General features: G+C 36.3%; 1 protein-coding gene across 2 annotated transcripts; it reads left to right on the plus strand.

Annotated features, from left to right (window-relative positions):
• The first annotated feature begins 441 nt into the window (after window positions 1–441).
• On the plus strand, window positions 442–17,806 carry Ccdc28a (coiled-coil domain containing 28A). Of its 2 annotated transcripts, XM_058581576.1 has the most exons (6): window positions 442–595; window positions 2,799–2,998; window positions 6,666–6,829; window positions 10,525–10,679; window positions 13,358–13,380; window positions 17,209–17,806. In XM_058581576.1, the coding sequence occupies exons 2-6, from the start codon at window positions 2,841–2,843 to the stop codon at window positions 17,261–17,263; spliced, it is 555 nt and encodes a 184-aa protein (XP_058437559.1). In that variant the 5' UTR covers window positions 442–595; window positions 2,799–2,840; the 3' UTR covers window positions 17,264–17,806. The 2 variants fall into 2 exon arrangements, with proteins under 2 accessions (XP_058437559.1, XP_046306301.1); XM_046450345.2 differs by lacking the exon at window positions 13,358–13,380 and having other exon boundaries at window positions 17,133–17,271.
• The last annotated feature ends 757 nt before the right edge of the window (window positions 17,807–18,563 follow it).

Consider the following 18,563-nt stretch of genomic DNA (forward strand, 5'->3'; position numbering starts at 1 on the left):
GGGTCTCAGCGACCTGATCACAACCTCGTTTTTCCCGCGGCCCTCCAACCGGAGTCGGTTTAGCCTACTAGAGTTGGGGCAGCGAATCGGAAACAATCAGGAACAGTTGCTATGGCGACACTTTGCTCCGCGCCCGGCTTTAAACGAATAGCATGCTGGGAATTGTAGTGCGTGGGGCTGAGTCTCGCCTCAGGGGCGGGGCTGCGTCCTGTAAGGGTACTACATTCACCTTTCCCAGCTCCACGGCCACTCTTTATCACGCCCTGTGTCTCGACCACAGAGCCTAAAGTGCAACGGCCGGTCATGGGTCCTCCTTTCCACGCCTTTCAGAGTCACAGCTGAAGGAAGGGCGGGGGAAGCAATGAGGTGCCGAGGGCGGAGACCCGAGAGACACTGTTGGAGCAGGAAGGGGCAGGGCTCCCGCCCAGGGTACGAAGGCACCGCCTCCTTGTGTCACTTCCGTAAACAAGGGGCGCTGCGCTGCCGCGGGTCTGGAGATGTGACCTGGGATCTAGCTGCAGCTGCGGCAGTGGCGTCCGAGGTTCCCGGATCTTTGCGGGTTGAGGAAAGGGACCCGGACCCTCTACTTCCTCGGGTAGGTAATGAAAGCAAAGGAAACCCCGCCACGCCCTCCTTAAGGCCCCCTTAGGTCACTGCTGGCTTTGGGATGGTGATGGGTCATCGCTTTGGAGGACTGGGAAAGGGGAATGGGGTGAAGTCCAGAGGGACTTTCCCTGGTCCTGCTTGGAGGCAGGGTCTGGCACCCAAAATTAGTTTGTAAGCCTGAACGGTTTGCGCCTTCTCTAAAACGTTCCTTGCTGCTTGGTATACAAGAAGGATTTCGGTGGTTTTGTGACACATGTTACCTTCACTAAACGAATAAATCTCAAGCCTTGGCCCCGCAGAACACCATTGCCTGAGGTCACAGTTTATTTGCGTTACTTTACTTCTTAGGTTTTCTTTTTTTTCCTCCCTTGATCGTGGGTCGCCAAATGTGTTAGCATCCTTTTTGGGAGGGGTTGCTGAGGATTGAACCCGGTCACTTTATCACAGAGCTACGTCCCCAGTCCTTTTTATTTTTCATTTTGAGATAGGATCTAGCCAGGTTGCTAAGGCTGGTCACGACCTTGTGATCCTCCAGTCTCAGCCTTCGGAGTGGCTGGAATTTACAGGCATCTGCCACCATACAAGGCTGTATTATTACCATCTTAAAATTTAAAGGCCAATGTGTTTATGTGTATCATAAATGTATGCAGACCCTTGCCTCTTTGGAGAACTGATACCCTATTGTCTCTATTCAGTTGCCTTTTATAGTTCCATTTAATTTGCATGTTGAAACAAACCCCATATGAGTGTTTTATTACTAAAAAATGCTTTCATTTCTCCCACCAGTACTGGGGATCGAACCACGAACTTTCTACCACTGAGTTAATTCCCCATTCCTTTTATTGACGGATTGATTGATTGAGACAGAGTTACCAAGGCTGGCCTGGAATTTGTGATCCTCCTGTCCCAGCTTCTTGAGTGGCTGGAATTGCAGGTTTTGGCCAAGGCATCTGGCCTAAAAATGCTTGTTAGGAGAAATACTGTTTGCCAATATTTAAATGGATTTACAGTTGGTGTCTGGAATTAGAGACTGGGCACTGGCATCTTTCCCAGAAAGCCTTTTCTTTTTTGGAGGTATCATAGCTAAACTCGTGATTGTCTAGAGTCAATCAAAACTCAGCATTTTAATTTCCAGGGCTAATGGTACTGAGTTCAGACAATAGCAAAAAAGAAAATCTATTTTCATTAAAATTCTCAAATAACTTTTAGGAGTGACAGCAGGGTTTGAATCTTTTTGAACAGTCACAGCATGATTAAATACAACACGATATTTTTTAAAAGGTCTAATGTTCCTGAGGCAATGTACAATTTGATAGGGTATATAGCCATCTGAATTTCTCATTTTTATGATAAATGAGTTAATGGAATTAAGAAAAAATTAGCCTATGCAAAAATAAAACAAATGTAGAAGGACATTTTGGGATATCTGAGTTAAGAAATAAAACTGGTTAATATGTGAAGTAATGGGACAGTATTGAGATAAATATAAAGCCTTACACATATTCCCCATGAAAGGGACATCTGTAACTTTATAGTGTTAATTTTAAAAATATGAGCAAAACCAAAGATATGATTCATGTTTCCTTAGACATTGGTAGTATATTTAAGTATTCAAAATAGGTGAGAAACAAGCTTGATTTTATAGAACTGCACTTGATCATAGAGCTAGAATCTAGCTAGAATCAGTCTTACTTCTAGGTACAAACTAATGTTTGCTTGGTAATTGAAATAAGACTTCTAGTTGTTATTTAAAATTCTGATACCCTGAAAATTATACATCTGTCTGAATCTGAGTTGTTTTTTCTAAGAATACATTTTGAAAGGGAGACCTAAAGGCCACCTAAAACTTGAGTCAGGCCGGGATATAACACGAATGACTTGTTTTATTGTTTATATATATTGTGCACCTTGTGTAATGTTTGCTTCTCAAGGGCAGGAACTTTGTCGTATTTAGTGCTGTTCCTCAATATTCATAATAGGACCTGGCTCATGGGAGAGAATCAGCAAATATTTGTAGGAAAAGTGAATTAAGAAAATGGTTAAAAAATGTATAAAGTATATCACACAAACTTAAGGGATCCTTATTCTTACTTTCTAATGACCTCTGAAATTCTTAATCCTCCTTTGAGTGGGTCTTTGAATCTCTTTCATATTGTAGCTAATGTATACAATTACTGTGTTTCTTTACTTAGGTCTTAAGAAGCTGGCCTTGGTGTAACAAGGAACTTAAAACAATGGAAGATCGGAAAGTGAAGAGGAGGAGTCCAAAATCTTTTAGTGCCCATTCTACTCAGGTTGTTAATGCCAAAAAAAATGCCATTCCAGTTAGTAAGAGCACAGGGTTTTCAAATCCAGCATCACAGTCAACTTCACAGCGACCAAAGTTAAAAAGGTGAATTCTTCTTTCACATTTTCACAGTAAAATATTGAGTCAATTCCTCCTCCCTTTTTTTTTTTTTTTTGTAGTGTGGATTGAATCCAGGGTTCAATATCCCCAGCTCCTTTTATTTCTTATTTTGAGACAGGTCTTGCTAAGTTGCTTAGGGGCTCACTAAGTTGCTGAGATTGGCCTCAAATATGTAATCCTCCTGATCCTTCTACCTCAACCTCTCCCAAGTTGCTGGGAATTCAGGTGCCCAGTTTTAGAGTCAGATTTTGAATAAAGTTATAATTGGTAGAGAAAGAAGGCTAAGAAATTTTAAGGCAAGAATTCCTTTCTTTAAATTAATTAATTCATTCTTTCTCCCCGGCCCCCTCTTGTACTGGGATTGAACTTAGGGCCTTATATATGCCAACCAAGCACTGAGATGCATCTCTAGTCCTTTTAATTTTTAAGTTTGATACAGGGTTATGTTAAATTACCCAGGCTGGTCTTGAACTTGGGATCCTCCTGCCTCAGCCTCTAGAGTAGCTGAAATTACAGGTATGCACCACCACAACTTGCCTTTCTCTAAATTCTTAATAGCAGTTTAAAAACTGATATTATTGTCATTTGTTACCTGGTAATTTTATTCCCCTATTTTCTAGAATGTAGGCTTTCTGAGGACTAAAGCTGTATTGATCATCATTGTGTGCCTGACTATATTCACAGTGGGGCTTTGCAATTTTGTAATTTCATTGTATGATTTTTGGTATTAAATTGTCCTAACATAAAGTGAGGCAATGAGACATAACCAAAAGCATTGAAGTAGGAATAATCGGTTTTGTTTTACCTTCTGTGGTTTTTTTCTTTTTTGAGAGGGTTGTTAAACAGTGAATTGATGTGAAACCGTTTCTTCAATAAAACTTCCAAATTTGAGAGGAGAAAAATATATTTATTATATTGAAACCTTACATTTTGGGGCTGGGATGTGGCTCAAGCGGTAGCGCGCTCGCCTGGCATGCGTGCGGCCCGGGTTCGATCCTCAGCACCACATACAAACAAAGATGTTGTGTCCGCCAAATACTAAAAAAAATAAATATTAAAAAATTCTCTCTCTGTCTACCTCTATCTCTCTCACTCTCTCTTAAAAAAAAAAAAAAAAAAAAAAAAGAAACCTTACATTTTATAGTGGTTTATCTCAGAATTTAATGTGGATTTCTTTAACATGCAGATTCTAGCTTGGTGCAGTGAGGCATACCTATAATCCCAGTGACTGAGGAGGCTGAGGCAGAAGGATCGAAAATTTAAGCCCAGCTTCAACAACGTAATGAGGCTCTAAGCAACTCAGCAAGACTCTGTCTCTAAATGTAAAATAAAAAGGGATAAGGAATATAGTTCAGTGGTAATGCACACCTGGTTTCAATCCCAAGTGCCCAAAAATAAAATATAGATTCTGAATCAGTCTGAGATGGGGCCTCACATGAGCATTTCCAGTAAGCTCACAGGTAAGATTGATGTTACTGGGTCATGAACAGTATTTTGGATAATGTGATTTAACACAACTTACAGAAAATGCAAACTTTACTTTGTAAAGAACTGTTAGTGTAACAACAGCCTTTGAATTCTAAATTTTTTCTTAAGAATTATTATTTTCTTTCTTTTGTCCAGTGCTTTTCCCAGGCATATATATATACTTAGATTATCCTCATTGTGGTAAGTACAGTTGTGGATAAAATGTCTTTAGTGTTATATAAACATAATTGAGACTGGATGCTGTGGCATATGCCTACAATCTCAGAAGCTCCAGAGGCTGAGGTACCAGAGGATCATAACTTCAGGGCAACTTAGCAAGACCCTGTGTCAAATTAAGAAGTAAAAAAGGGCTGGGTCTGTGGCTCAGTGATAAGTACACCTGGGCATATACCTACAATCTCAGTAGCTCCAAAGGCTGAGGTAGGAGGATCACAACTTCTGGGCAACTTAGCAAGACCCTGTGTCAAAATAAGAAATAAAAAGGGCTGGGTCTGTGGCTCAGTGATAAGCATTCCTGTGTCCAATCCCAAGTACTGAAATAAAAGAAAAAAACAGTAACACACACACACACACACACACCCCAAGAATCTGTAGTTTATATTGGGTTTTAAAGATATCACAACAATACCTTTTCCTTTTTGCCTATTTAACCCCTCCTTGCTTGTTAAGCCTTCACTCACATATCACCTTGAGGAAGCCCTCCTAGCTTACCCTGGGCTGTATGACCTGCTCTTTGCTTTTATATGGCAGTGTGCATAGATAGCACTGTCATTCAAGTAGTTGAGAGCCTGGCATATGCCAGACGTGCAATAAGTGATAATTAGTCTCAGGGTTCCTAAAAGGCCCTCCTGAGGAAACAGTATTTAAACAGATTTAAAGGATGTGTGGGAGGTCACCTGGCAAGGGTGGCAGTAAGCAGAAGATGTGAATGTAGGCAGAGGATTAGCATGTAAGAAGACAGAATGTTTCTAGAAAACTAAAGAGATTCAGGGTAGTAGTTAGAGCACAGACAGGAGAAGATAGGATTTCTTAAGGATATGGGACTTAGGAAGCAGTACAAAGCTGAAGGGTATAAATTATATGATATGATTTGATTTTTAAGAAGTGGACCTGGCTGCCTTGTGAGGCAGGAAGGGGGATCAGAGACCACACACAGAGATAAGGAGACCAGTTGGGAAGGTGCTGGAGTCATTAGGACAAGAGCTATGATGGTGGCTGGGGATGTAGCTCAGTGGTAGAGGCCTTGCCTAGACACAGGAGGCCCTAGCACCAAGGAGGGAGAGAGAGAGAAAAAAAAAAAAAAAAGAAGAAGAAGAAGGGAGGGGGGTTAAGAAGGCAGTGGCAAAGGAGAGAACTAGGAAAATTAGATAATTTATGGGTATAATCAATAGGACTTCATGATAGCATGTGGGGGCCTTATGAAGTGGAGGGGTCGAGGATTACAAGAGGTTTTTAGCACTGCATCATATGGTGACTATATATTTAAATGTCTTCCTTTGTCCTTAGACTGGGCACTTCTGGTATGTCAGCTACAGAGTAGGGACCCCATAATCATTTGTGGAATTACTGATAATTCAAGAAACAAATAGGGCAAAGTTCAGAAGGGGAAGATGTTTTACTGAAAAATGAAATAATGAAACATAAGCTAGTAAAAAAGACTAATTTTCTTTTCAATTTTTTATAGTCCAGAGAAATAGTGTATCATATAAATGTATTAATCAAACTTTTTGCCGGATATGGGGTACGTGCCAATAATCCCAGCCATTGGAGGCAGGAGAATCACAAGTTCAAGGCTAGCATCTGCAAATTAGCAAGGCCCTAAGGAACTTATTGAGACCCTGTCTCAAAATAAAAAATTAAAAAAACAAAAGGCTAGGAACGTTACACCCCTGGATTCAATCCCCAGTACCAAAAAAAAAAAAAAAAAAATCCCACAGCTTTCATATGAATAAGAAAGTGTATTCCATGCATTTGTTTGAGATGTTCACAACTTGTTCTTCCTCTCCCCTGATTGTTTTTTTCCTGGTCTATGGCTTGAAGTTACTGGTTTTATTTAGTATTGACTTTTTTCTGATTTCTTGTTCTTAAGGGAAAAATTAAGCAAAAATTAAATCTAGAATAGCCTGAAAATCTGTAACTAGAATTAATTGCATCATCTCTGCAGAGTGATGAAAGAAAAGACCAAACCTCAGAGTGGAGAAGGAAAAGGTGCTCAGCCAACTCCCATTCAGCACTCTTTCCTCACTGATGTCTCCGACGTTCAGGAAATGGAGCGAGGGCTCCTGAGTCTTCTGAATGATTTCCACTCTGGAAAACTTCAAGCATTTGGTAAGCAGTAAATATTTCTCTTTACTATTTTTTAAGATGTTTGTCATTAACATATATATTGATTTATGGAAGCGTGGACTTTCCCTCACCCATGTTTTTAATTGATTGACTTCCTTTTCCCCTTTCTTATGCCTTCTGCTTCTTCCATCTCTCCTCTTCTCCCCAACCAGTTAACCATGTTAACAGTTAGGTTACATCTTTGTATATTTTCCCCAGGTTATAATCTGCATGGATGTCAATATTTAGACACGCAGACACACGCACAGATTTTTGTTTTCATTGTTTTACATAGATGGGACCTTATGTATACTTTTCTGTACCTTTTCTTTACTCAACAATATTTGATGGAACTCTCTGCACAGCTCTAATACAGTCTCCTTTTAATTGCTACATAGTAGCAATTTAATTGCTACATAGTTATGAATATGCTCTACTTTATTTCAATCATTTTCCTATTGTTCACATCTCTGAGCCACTAAATGCAAAGGTATAGTGAACCTTTTTTTTTTTTTTTTTTTTTGTGGCACTAAGGATTGAACACATGGGCATTTTACCACTGAGCTACATTCTCAGCCCTTTTTATTTATTTTTATTTTTTAAGTAATTTTTTTAGTTGTAGATGGACACAATATCTTTATTTTTACTTATTTATTTTTATGTGATGCAGAGGATCGATCCCAGTGCCTCACATATACTAGGCAAATAAATGCTCTACCACTGAGCCACAACCCCAGCCCCTTATTTTTTTTATTTTGAGATAGGGTCTCACTAAGTTTCCCTGGCTAACCTTGAACTTGGGTTCCTCCTACCTCAACCTTCTAAGTAACTGGGGTTACAGATGTGCTCCACTATGCTTGGCTTCCACAGTGAAGATTCTTAGATTAATTCTTATTCTGGTACTTTTATTTCTTTGCAAAGAATTACCATGAGTGGAATTATTGGGTCACAGCATATATGTAATTTTAATTTTAATTGAAGTGTCCAGATTGCTTTCCAAAAAAGAAAAAAAAAAAAAAAAAACCCTTACATTTCTCATTTCTAGCAGCAGTTTACAAAAGAGTTCCATCAGATATTGTTGAATAAAGAAAAGGTACAGAAAAAAAGGGTTTTTTCCCAAATTCCCATCAAGAACAGTTTTGTATAGTGTCTTTAATAGTATTGTGTCTTAATTTTTGCTACTCTGTTGGCATCGATTAAGATTCTTTAAATTTATTTATTTATTTTAAGCTTTTAGTACTGACAATTAAACCCATGGATGCTGAGTTACATCTCCAGTACCCCAACTCTCTCTGTACATATATATGTAGATATGTAGATATAGAGATAGGCAGACAGGTATTTGAGACAGGGTTTGACTAAGTTGCTGAGGCTGGCCTCAAACTTGTAGCCCTCCTGCTTTAGCCTTCTGAGTTACCAGTATTTCAACTTGGTGTCACTGTGTTGAGCTAACAGTATTAAAATTTCTACTGAATTTGAGTATTTTTGTGTATTTGGTAAGCAGTTGGATTGCTCTTTTTAGTATTTCATTCAGTTTTGAATTTGGTTATTTATCCTGTTGTTGTCAATTGCCAAGAGCAATTTAACTTTGTAAAAGTTTTAATTTTTTGCATACTCAACTATGTCTATCTTTTTTTTTTATTGTTTCTGGATTTGTAGTCTTTTATATAGTATGTTGAAAAGAATACATTAAAAGCACATTACTTTTAGCACTACCTCATCCCGGTATGGTGGTATCTGAAGAATTCTTTGACTTTCCTCTCTCCTTCTTTCTTCCTTCCCATCCTTGAGATGTTCCCTTTAGATCACTTTTACTTCTTTCCTACCTCCCTACACAATTCTTGCTATGTAGGTAACTTTGTTTGAACTGAAGTCCTTTCTTATGTGTCTGGTACTCTACTGCTATCTGTAAGTGTCACCATGAGATTTATTTGCCAGTTGGATTCTTTCTTAGTACGTAATAATTTTTTTCTGCATTGATACTTAAAAGACCTTTTTTAATCTTTAAAGTTTAGGCATTTATCAACATGTGCTTAGGTCTTTGTCTTTTCTCACCAGCTGCCTGGGATTCAGTAAGGCTTTCTTACTTGCTGACTCATCTTTCATCTTGCAGAATGCTTTTTCTATTGTTTATTGTTTCTCCTCCATCTATTACTTTTTAGTCTTCTGGTGCTTCTGTTGCTTTTAGGTTACCTTCATCCATTTTCTGACTCACCCATCTTTCCCCTTGTGGCTTCAATTGCTTTATATTTTTATTCTTACTATATATATATTTTTTTCTCTCTCTCTCTCCCCCACACACCCCTTATATCACACACACACACACACACACACACACATATCTTGAGGTATTTGTTCTTCCAGGTTACTAATAGTTAAAATAGAAGACATTTACTGTGAATAAAGGATGATTTTGAAAGAACTGTAACTAATTTTAAATATTAGTAGTCCTTAACATACTATAGTATAGTTAATGAATTAAGTTATAAAGTTCACTACAGGAAACTATAGTATAATCTACATTAATTCATATTGACTCAAGATATGTATTTTAACTTTAGCTGAACTATGCCTGTTTAGTACATTCAGGAAAAATAGAAAGCTCTTTTTTTTTTTTTTTTTTTTTATTATAGTATCATGAGTTTGCAGTGGCTGTACTTAAACTGGGTAAGGATGTGTACTATGTAATATATACATAAATTTGTTCTTGTGGGCAGATGATGTCACTCTAGTCAGTAAATCATGTAAGATCTATCCTTTACCAAGCAAGTTGCCTTGCACTATTGTGTATATGATCAAAAACATTGCATTATAGCCGGGCATGGTGGTGCATGCCTATAATCCCAGTGGCTCAGCAGGCTGAGGCAGGAGGACTGCAAATTCAAAGCCAGCCTCAGCAAAAGCAAGGCACTAAGCAACTCAGTGAGACCCCTATCTCTAAATAAAATACAAAATTGGGCTGGAGATGTGGCTCAGTGGTCAAGTACCCCTGAGTTCAATCCCCAGTACCCACCCCGCCAAAAAAAATTACATTATGTTCTTCTTGCTTCATAACATTCTTCATGCTTCATAAATATTTTCTAAAGGAAGAATATATAATTGCTTGGAAAAAATGATTCATGGTTGAAGTTCTGGTAGAAATCTTAATTTCTCTCATAAAATGTTGTGTCAGTCAATTCAAATGTTAGTTGTCAAATTGAACTTAATTAGACGGTGCTGTTGCTTCTATATATTATATTGCTATTGAATAAAAATATTTTTATTACTTAAGGAAAGATTTTGCTTTTTTAAAAAAAAAATACATATTTTCTTTTAGTGAACAAGGTCAATTATTAGGTTGGTTATTGTTTTCCTGATAAAAAATTTGATTTGTGCCAGGCATGGTGCGCATGCCTGTAATCCCAGCAACTCAGGAAGCTGAGACAAGTTCAAGGACAGCCTTGACAACTTAGTGAGATGCTGTCTCAAAATAAAAAATGAAAAGGGCTGGGGATGAAGCTCAGTGGTAGAGTGCCCCAGGGTTCAAGTTCAATCCCCAGTATGGTGTTTTTGATTTGTAATTATACATAGAAAATATGCAAATAATTTACAAAAGAAAAAACATGGATTTCTTTTAGAGCACCCAGAGTTTATATGTTTTTCCTCAAGGCTATTAGTTTTAACATTAATCTTTATTAATGTTCTGGAATGTTCCCCAGGAAATGAATGTTCCATAGAACAGATGGAACATGTTCGGGGAATGCAAGAGAAATTAGCTCGCTTGAATTTGGAGCTCTATGGGGAGTTAGAGGAACTTCCTGAGGATAAGAGAAAAACAGCCAGTGATTCCAATCTGGACAGGCTTCTGTCTGATGTAAGTATAGTTATTTTTCTCTATTCTTTAAAAAAAAATATGGCAATAAATTTCACTGTACAAAACTCACCTTTTAAACACTTTAAAGTGTACAATTTACTGGTTTTTAGTATATTCATAGTGTTGTGCAGATGTAATCACTGTCTTAATTTCAGAACATGTTAATTACCCCCAAAAGAAGCCTGTACCTTTCAATTCCCCCGCTCTCCCCATCTTTTAGAAACCCCCAGTCTACTTTCTGCCTTTATGGATTTGCCTACTGTGGAATTTTATATAAATGGAATTATACAAAATATGTGCCTTAAGGGTATTGTTTGACTTAGTATTTTCAGGTTTTATCCATATTGTACTTTACTTTTTTAAAAAGTACGTTTTCCAAAGAAATGTATCCTAAGGAAATAATTATACTTATGTCTAAACATGTATTTTCAGAAAACTGGCAAATATAAAAAGGAAATATTTGCTTATGCACATATTATATATGCACAGATATTACATGTAAAAATGTTGTATACATATATATGTACAGATCTTTAGAGATGATAGTAGTCAAAGAACTTTACCTCAGGCTGGGGTTGTGGCTCAGTAGTAGAGCGCTTGCCTAGCATATGTGAGGAACTGGGTTCAATCCTCAGCACTGCACATAAATAAAGGTCCATTAATAACTAAAAAAATATTTTAAAAAAAGAACTTTACCTAAAATGATTAATATTCTTTGTGTTATTTTTACTTAGGTGGTGGTTACTTATTTTTAAATACAGAACTGTGTTGGGTGTCTATGGTAATTTAGTACATTGCCATGTATATGAGTTTGGTAGGCTGCCATAACCAAGTACCACAGACAGGGTGGCTTAAGCAACAGGAATTTATTTTCTCACAGTTCTGGAGGCTGAAAGTTGGAGTTCAAGGGGTTGACAAGGTTGGTTTCTTCAGAAGTCTTTGTCCTTGGTTTCTAGATAGTGACCTTCGTATTCACATGGCATTCTACCTCTGTGCACACCTGTCAAAATTCCCTCTCCTTTTTAAGGGCACCTGTAACATTGGATTAGGGCCCACTCTAAGTACCTCATTTTGACTTAATTACCTCTTAAAGGCCTGGTCTCCAAGTATACTCATTCTGAAATATTATGGGTGAACACTAAAACATGAATTTTGGGAGTAGTCATTTTTCAGCCCCAATATCTTGTAAGATTGTTGGACTGAGAATTGTTAGTTCAGTTGTCTCTTTAAATGCTTTTCGAGACAAACATAAATAAAACAAATTCAACATACTTTAGTTTTAAATTTCATATTTACTAATGATAAGAAGGGTCTACTGTTGCTTTTCTCTGTCATTTGAATAAGCAAATTCAAGGGAAACTGTATGCCCATACTTTTAAAATTTCAAGCCTCTACTCTTTTTATTTTTCAGGTTTTTTGTATTCAGTCTTGCAAGCATTCTTTTTACCAGTTTGTTTTGTTTTATTCCTCTTAGCAAATATAGGTTAGTTTGCTATGCACTGTAGGAAAGTAACTATGATATGGTAAAAAGAACACTGAATTTGAAGCCAGAAAAAACCTTTGTTTAGTTCAAGGCTTATATTTAGATTATACTGTGTAACACTGAACAATTTTAACATTTTTTGTAATTCAAATTTTTCCTTCTGTAAAGTTAGGTGTACTATGATTTGAATGTTTGTGTCTTCCCAGAAATTATATGTTGAAATTCTCAACCCAAAGGTTATGGTAGTGGGAGGTGGCCTTTGGGAGTAAAAAGGTCAAGAATGGAATTAGTGCCCATTCAAAGAGGCATGAGGGAGACCCCTACCCCTTCTACCTGTGAGTACACAATGAGAGGTTGCCATATTGGAACCAGGAAGTGGGAGGTCACCAGACACCAAATCTGCTTATGGTAATTTTTTTTTTTTTTTTTTTTTGCTACTGGGGATTGAACCCAGGGACACTTTACCACTGAGTTACATCCCCAGTGTTGTAATCCTCCTGTGATCCTTGTGATCCTCCTTTCTCAGCCTCCCAGTCACTGTGATTACAGTCTAGACCACCATATTTGGCAGTTTATGTTATTTTGTTATAGCAATCCAAACAAAGACAAAAAGTGATAAATTATACTTTATACTTTAAAACTGAATGACATAAAATAGTTTTGTAATTCATGAAGGTTTTAAAGATAGTGTAATTAAAATGGCAACTTTTTCTTTTAAAAGTTATTATTAGAAGTTATTATAATTATGGATGGGTTTGGGAATACTTACAAAACTCCAGTTTTTAGCCTTTGATTTCAGTTTCTTCTCATATTATGTTGCATAAATGATAAAGCTACCTTTTTTGTACTTGACCACTAAGCCACATCCCCAGCCCTATTTTGTATTTTATTTACAGTCAGGATCTCACTGAGTTGCTTAGCACCTTGCCATTGCTCAGTCTGGCTTTGAACTCATGATCCTCCTGTTTCAGCCTCCTGACTTGTTGGGATTATAGACATGTTGTGCCACTGCGCCCAGCTAAAGCTACTTTTTAATTAATTTGCAAAAGGGAATTTCCCATATTGGAAATTTTTTGAATGTTTTTCTTAAGAAATATTAAATGAAAAAAATCCTTAAAAATATAGAGGTAACAATGACTTATATTTATAATTACTTATATTTATCTTATAAAAATTTTGTTTCTTTGTTTTACAGTTGGAAGAATTGAATTCTTCTATGTATCCTTTGCCTACTAGCAACAATGAAAAGCCTATAGTTTATAATTATAAAATTTATAATTTTGTAATTTGTAATCCCTATCACATTTTAGAAAAAGGTATTATTTAAGTATAGTGAACAAAAATACAAAATATTTACCGGGTCCACCTCTCTTCCCCTTTGGTTTCCAAATGGAATTTCCTCAATGTTTTGTGTGCTGAAATTTTGTTTCTGCTTTATTCTGCATTGTTTTATATTGTTTTTGAACTCTTTAAAAACTAAGTTAATTATTTTTTAAGTCATGATAATTAAGGATTAGGCTAGTTGCCATAGAAATTATTTGAATATTAGATTCTGAGGTGAACTGGCTATTGGATCTAGAGAAAATATACTATACTTAATAACATTACCTAGAATATTTTAAATATATAAAATTGAAAATTAGGTATCATCAAATTACAGCCTTGAGGGATGTGTATGTAGCTTATGAACCAACATTTTCACAATTAAGTGTGCTAAGCATAATATAGGAATAGCTCAAAGGAAAACACAATGCTTACCAATATTCAGGATTTAATTTTTCAATCTAGAAAAATTATTTCAGGAACTTTTCAAAATGTATTTTTGAACATAATGGTAGGAACATTAGAGTAATAAGAAATGATGCCAGTTACAGAATATATACAGAATATTTAATTTGAGAAGTAAAAAATCCCCTTTAAACCAGATAATGAGATAGAAAGGATACTGGCTATTCATCTAGAGATTTTATCATTTGATAGTTAGTTCCATATTTTGATGATATAACATTGGGCAAGTTGTTTAACATCTCAGAGATCTCTGTAATATGTGAACGTATATGTGAAAATTTCCAAACTATATGGAATATATATGTATGTAAATTACTATTTCTATAACATTATATACTGTTATTAATTACTCAGTTGTGTAGTAACAACAATTAAGAAATAAGGAAGTATATACAAATCCAGTAATAACAATTAACATCTAGCCTTTATAAATACTTACTATTTGCTAAGTATTGTGTGAAGGATTTTACACATATTACTTCATTTGGTCTTACCTTTGGAAGCAGGTTGTTTTAGTCAGCTTTCTCACTGCTGTGACCAAAAGACTTGACTAGAACAACATAGAGGAGCGAAAGTTTATATAGGGGCTCACGGTTTCAGAGGTCTCATTCCATAAACAGCAGACTCCATTCCTCAGGGATCAAGGTGAGGCTGAATGTCACGGAAGAAGAATGTGGCAGAGGGAAGCAGCTCACATGATGATCAGGAAGCAGAGAGAGAGGTCTCCACTTGCCAGATACAAATATATACCACAAAGCCATACCCCAATTCCCGCCTCCTCCAGCCACACTGTATCACTTCAGTTATCACTCAGTTAATTCATGTCAGGGGATTAATTCACTGATTGGATTAAGACTCTCACACCCAGTCATTTCTGTCTCACACATAAGCTTTTGGGGGACACCTCACAGCCAAACCATAACACAGGTGTTGTTATTTATATTCTCCATTCTGCAGATGAGGAAAATAAATTTTTGAGAAGCTACATCAACCATGGGGAGAGATTAATAGATTAATATAAGATGTTATTATCAAGAAAGACTTTAAGAAAAGGGGGTAAGATTTGAATTAAATAAGGGACTTTGCTTAGAAGTCATTCCTTATTCTTTTTTTTCATTGTATTCCTTTTATGCTTTATGTTCTTTCTATGCCCAAGACACCCAACTATTATCTCCTATCCTCTTATCTGAGTTTTTGTTAAACATGTAGGCTTACTTGTTTTATCACTTTCCTTGATTCAAACTTTGGTGGGATTTGTCCACCACAAACAAGGCAGCCTGGGATAATACAAAAGTATAGGTTTTGGAGTACTTGGTTTTAAATCTTGGCAAATGGCATATAACCTTGAACAAAGTGCGACAACCCTGGTTTCCTCATATATGGTAAATGTTCTAGTGGTAATTAATCTTTCCCCTCCTAATTGCCTTCTTTGTCATCACTGTATCTGTTGTTCCAGTCTCCATGAATATTTCAAAATCCCTTCTCTAACCATAGCTGACATTATTAATCAGTCATGGCACTTTCTGCCTATTGAGCTTGGACATGGACATGAAATCTACTTGCCATCTCTTAACTGCAACTGTCAGGTATCATCAGTCTGCTTTCATTCTTTCTTCATTCTCTGTATGATAACACAGGTCACCTAATTTATTTATTTATTGCCTGTTTTCATAACTTATGAATTTTCCGTTCCTACTCTAGAGCTTGACTGTTCGATATAGTAGCTACTAGTCACATGGCTATTGAACACATGAAATGTAGCTGAATTGCAGTGTGTTATGAGTGTAATAGACACATCTGATTTCAAAGATTTGTCATAAAAGAATGGAAAATATTTCAATTTGTGTAATAATTACATATTGAAATGATTTTTTAAACATATATTAAGGTAAAATATACATTATTACAATCAAGTTCATTCTTTTTTCCTTTTAATATGACAGCTAGAAAATTTAAAATTTTTTTCTGTTTTGTTTTTGTTTGGTTTTGGTTTTGGTGGTAGGAATTGAACCCAGGGGTGCTTAACCTCTGAGCTACATTCCCAGCCCTTAGTTATTTTTTTAAATTATGAGACAGGGTCTTGCTAAATTGGGGAGACTGGCCTCAAACTTATGATCCTCCTCACTCAGTTTCCTGAGTCCCTGGGATTACAGGCATGAGCTACGGTGCCCTGCTTGCAGTATAATTTTATTGAATAATATTGTTCTAGACTTCAGATAGCACTATTAATAAATTAATCTTCCTGAATCATTACTTTCTTGTCAATTTTTAAAACCATGTCCAACTTTTTAAAGACTCTCAGTAATCTAGTCACAGCCTATACATCACGTTTTTCATCCCCATGAAGCTGGTTCTTTGAATGTCTTAATACCATATTCATTCATTCTCTCTGCATGCCTTTGTTAAGGTTGTACTTCCTGCCTGGAGTTGCTCTGGCTTCCTTCTCCTCCTTATCAAATTACACTGAAGCCTGCGGTTTCCATAAAGTGTTTTGTATGTAGCTTAACTGAACGTTCTTCCTTATTTTATTGTCTGTTTTTTTTTTTTTTTTGTTTTTGTTTTTTTATGTTAAGGCTCATCCTTCCCGCTGAACTAGAATGCCTTTATGGCTGTGCTTACATCTATCCATTTTGCAACCATTCATGTATTGCTAGCATTGTCCTCAGTGTATCCTTATTATTGTTTAAATTAGGTCTTAGAAAATAGGTAACAAGTAGTATAGGAGAAAGGAAAATAAGAGGTGATGATGAGAAAGGAAAAGAATAATATATGCAGGAAATAGTATATGCAGATTTCCTGCATATATTATTCTTTTTCAAAGAATGATTAAGGGGATTATAGAATATATTTTAGAGACATGATTATCTTAATTTGGACTCTTACAAAGAAGTTGTTTTCCTAAAGATGATAAAGAGATGTCTTCTCAAATATTTATTTTAATCCAGTAAGTCATCATATTTGACTCTAATTATCTCCTAAATCATAAAAATGATTATTGCTGCATTAAAAAATAATGCTCTGTTGGAATCTGGAACATCATCTTTAGTAGTGATTGACTAAGCATAGACAGAGTATAATTCCTGCATTTAAAAATTGTCTTTCCACATCCAAGGATCCCAATAGCAACATAGCAGCTTTTCCTTAAATATATTTCTTTTCTTTCCTTCTTTTCAAATACTTAGCTCCTGAATATAATTTCCTGAAATTTAAAAGAAGTACATACTATAGAATGAAAATCTTCTTAACTGATGAATTCAGACAAAAACTCCATTTGGCGGATGCACAAGATGTTCCAAATACTTCTACCAGCTAAACTGAAATGCACTTTGCCTTCTTGGGATTTGCAGAGAAGCGGCATTCTTTAATTTTACAGCTGAATCCAGTAGCGGCATTCTTTAATTTTACAGCTGAATCCAGAATCATCTTCCACAATAGGAATTCAAGTAATTAAAGTGCAAGTGCAATGATTGTATCCACATACTGCTTTTAGTAAATGTGCTCACTGTAATTCACTGTAACTGGAGATCTAGGCCTTGATGAAGGCTTAATCAGAAAATGCAATGCAAAGGTTGTACTCCTGTGCTTGATACTGTTGCCTTATGGGGTTATACTTGAAATGCATTTGTGCTAAATGTTCTTGATAGGGCTAAGGGATTTATCCTTCCTGAGCTCATCAAACTTATTCCAGTATTGATCGTAAGTTGATGGTGCACAGGCCTCTTGTGGCAGCCCAGCTTCGTTTACACTAGACAATCAGTACACACGCAGGTGTGTTTTTCAATGGCCAGTGACAAAAATGTTAAATAAGTATTTGTGAGATTTGCTATTTTTAATAAAATGATTCTTTTAAAAATGAGTCTGTTGTCTGTTTGGAAGATTGGGTAGTCTTTCAATCTATAAATATGAGGGTTCAATCCTCAAAAGTAAACTGTGTTTATAAAATGTGAGGTTCTATAACTTTCTTTGTAAATTTTGTGCCTTTTACATATTTATATACTATGTAATAAAAGAGTATGGGCTTTAAAGTTACTTAGACCATGGTTTGGATCCCCATTCTGCCCCTTAGTTTGTGCACATGTACATTTACTCAGGTTGAGTTTAATTTTTGTTTTAGATTTAGAAAATGAGGTTAGTACCCAACTGATAGTGGTTGCATAAGGTGTAATTGAAGATGTGCATAAAAGATGCTTAGCATAGTAGCTGATATCTGTAAAGTGCAGCAAACATTAGCTTCATTGTCTTTTTTTTTTTTTTTTCCTTTTGTTACCAGGATTGAACCCAGGGGCACTTAACCACTGATCCATATTCCCAGGCCTTTCTTTCTTTCTTTCTTTTTTTAAATTTGAGACAGGGTCTTGCTAAGTTGCTGAGGCTGGCTTTGAACTGTGATCCTCTTGCATCAGCCTCCCAAGCTGCTGGGATTGTACATTTACACCACTGCATCCAGCTCACTATCTTTTAATAGCAACTTTATTGGAATAATTCATATGTCATAAAACTTACCCTTTTAAAAAAGTATGCAGCTCAGCAGTGGCATATGCCTGTTATCCCAGCAATATGCAGCTCAGCTGGGAGCAGTGGCATATGCCTGTTATCCCAGCAACAGGAGGCTG

Source organism: Marmota monax, unplaced genomic scaffold (assembly GCF_021218885.2).
Source record: "Marmota monax isolate L192 unplaced genomic scaffold, Marmota_monax_Labrador192_F-V1.1 WCK01_AAM20220418_F8-fsc00030, whole genome shotgun sequence".
Taxonomy (NCBI): domain Eukaryota; kingdom Metazoa; phylum Chordata; class Mammalia; order Rodentia; family Sciuridae; genus Marmota; species Marmota monax.

Bases quoted from the DNA above. Each gene is read 5' to 3' on its own strand.
- Ccdc28a (XM_058581576.1), top strand. From the start codon at position 2,841: ATGGAAGATCGGAAAGTGAAGAGGAGGAGTCCAAAATCTTTTAGTGCC. The intron at 6,830-10,524 runs GTAAGCAGTAAA...AATGTTCCCCAG, and splicing joins TGGAAAACTTCAAGCATTTG to GAAATGAATGTTCCATAGAA. The intron at 10,680-13,357 runs GTAAGTATAGTT...TTTGTTTTACAG, and splicing joins TGGACAGGCTTCTGTCTGAT to TTGGAAGAATTGAATTCTTC.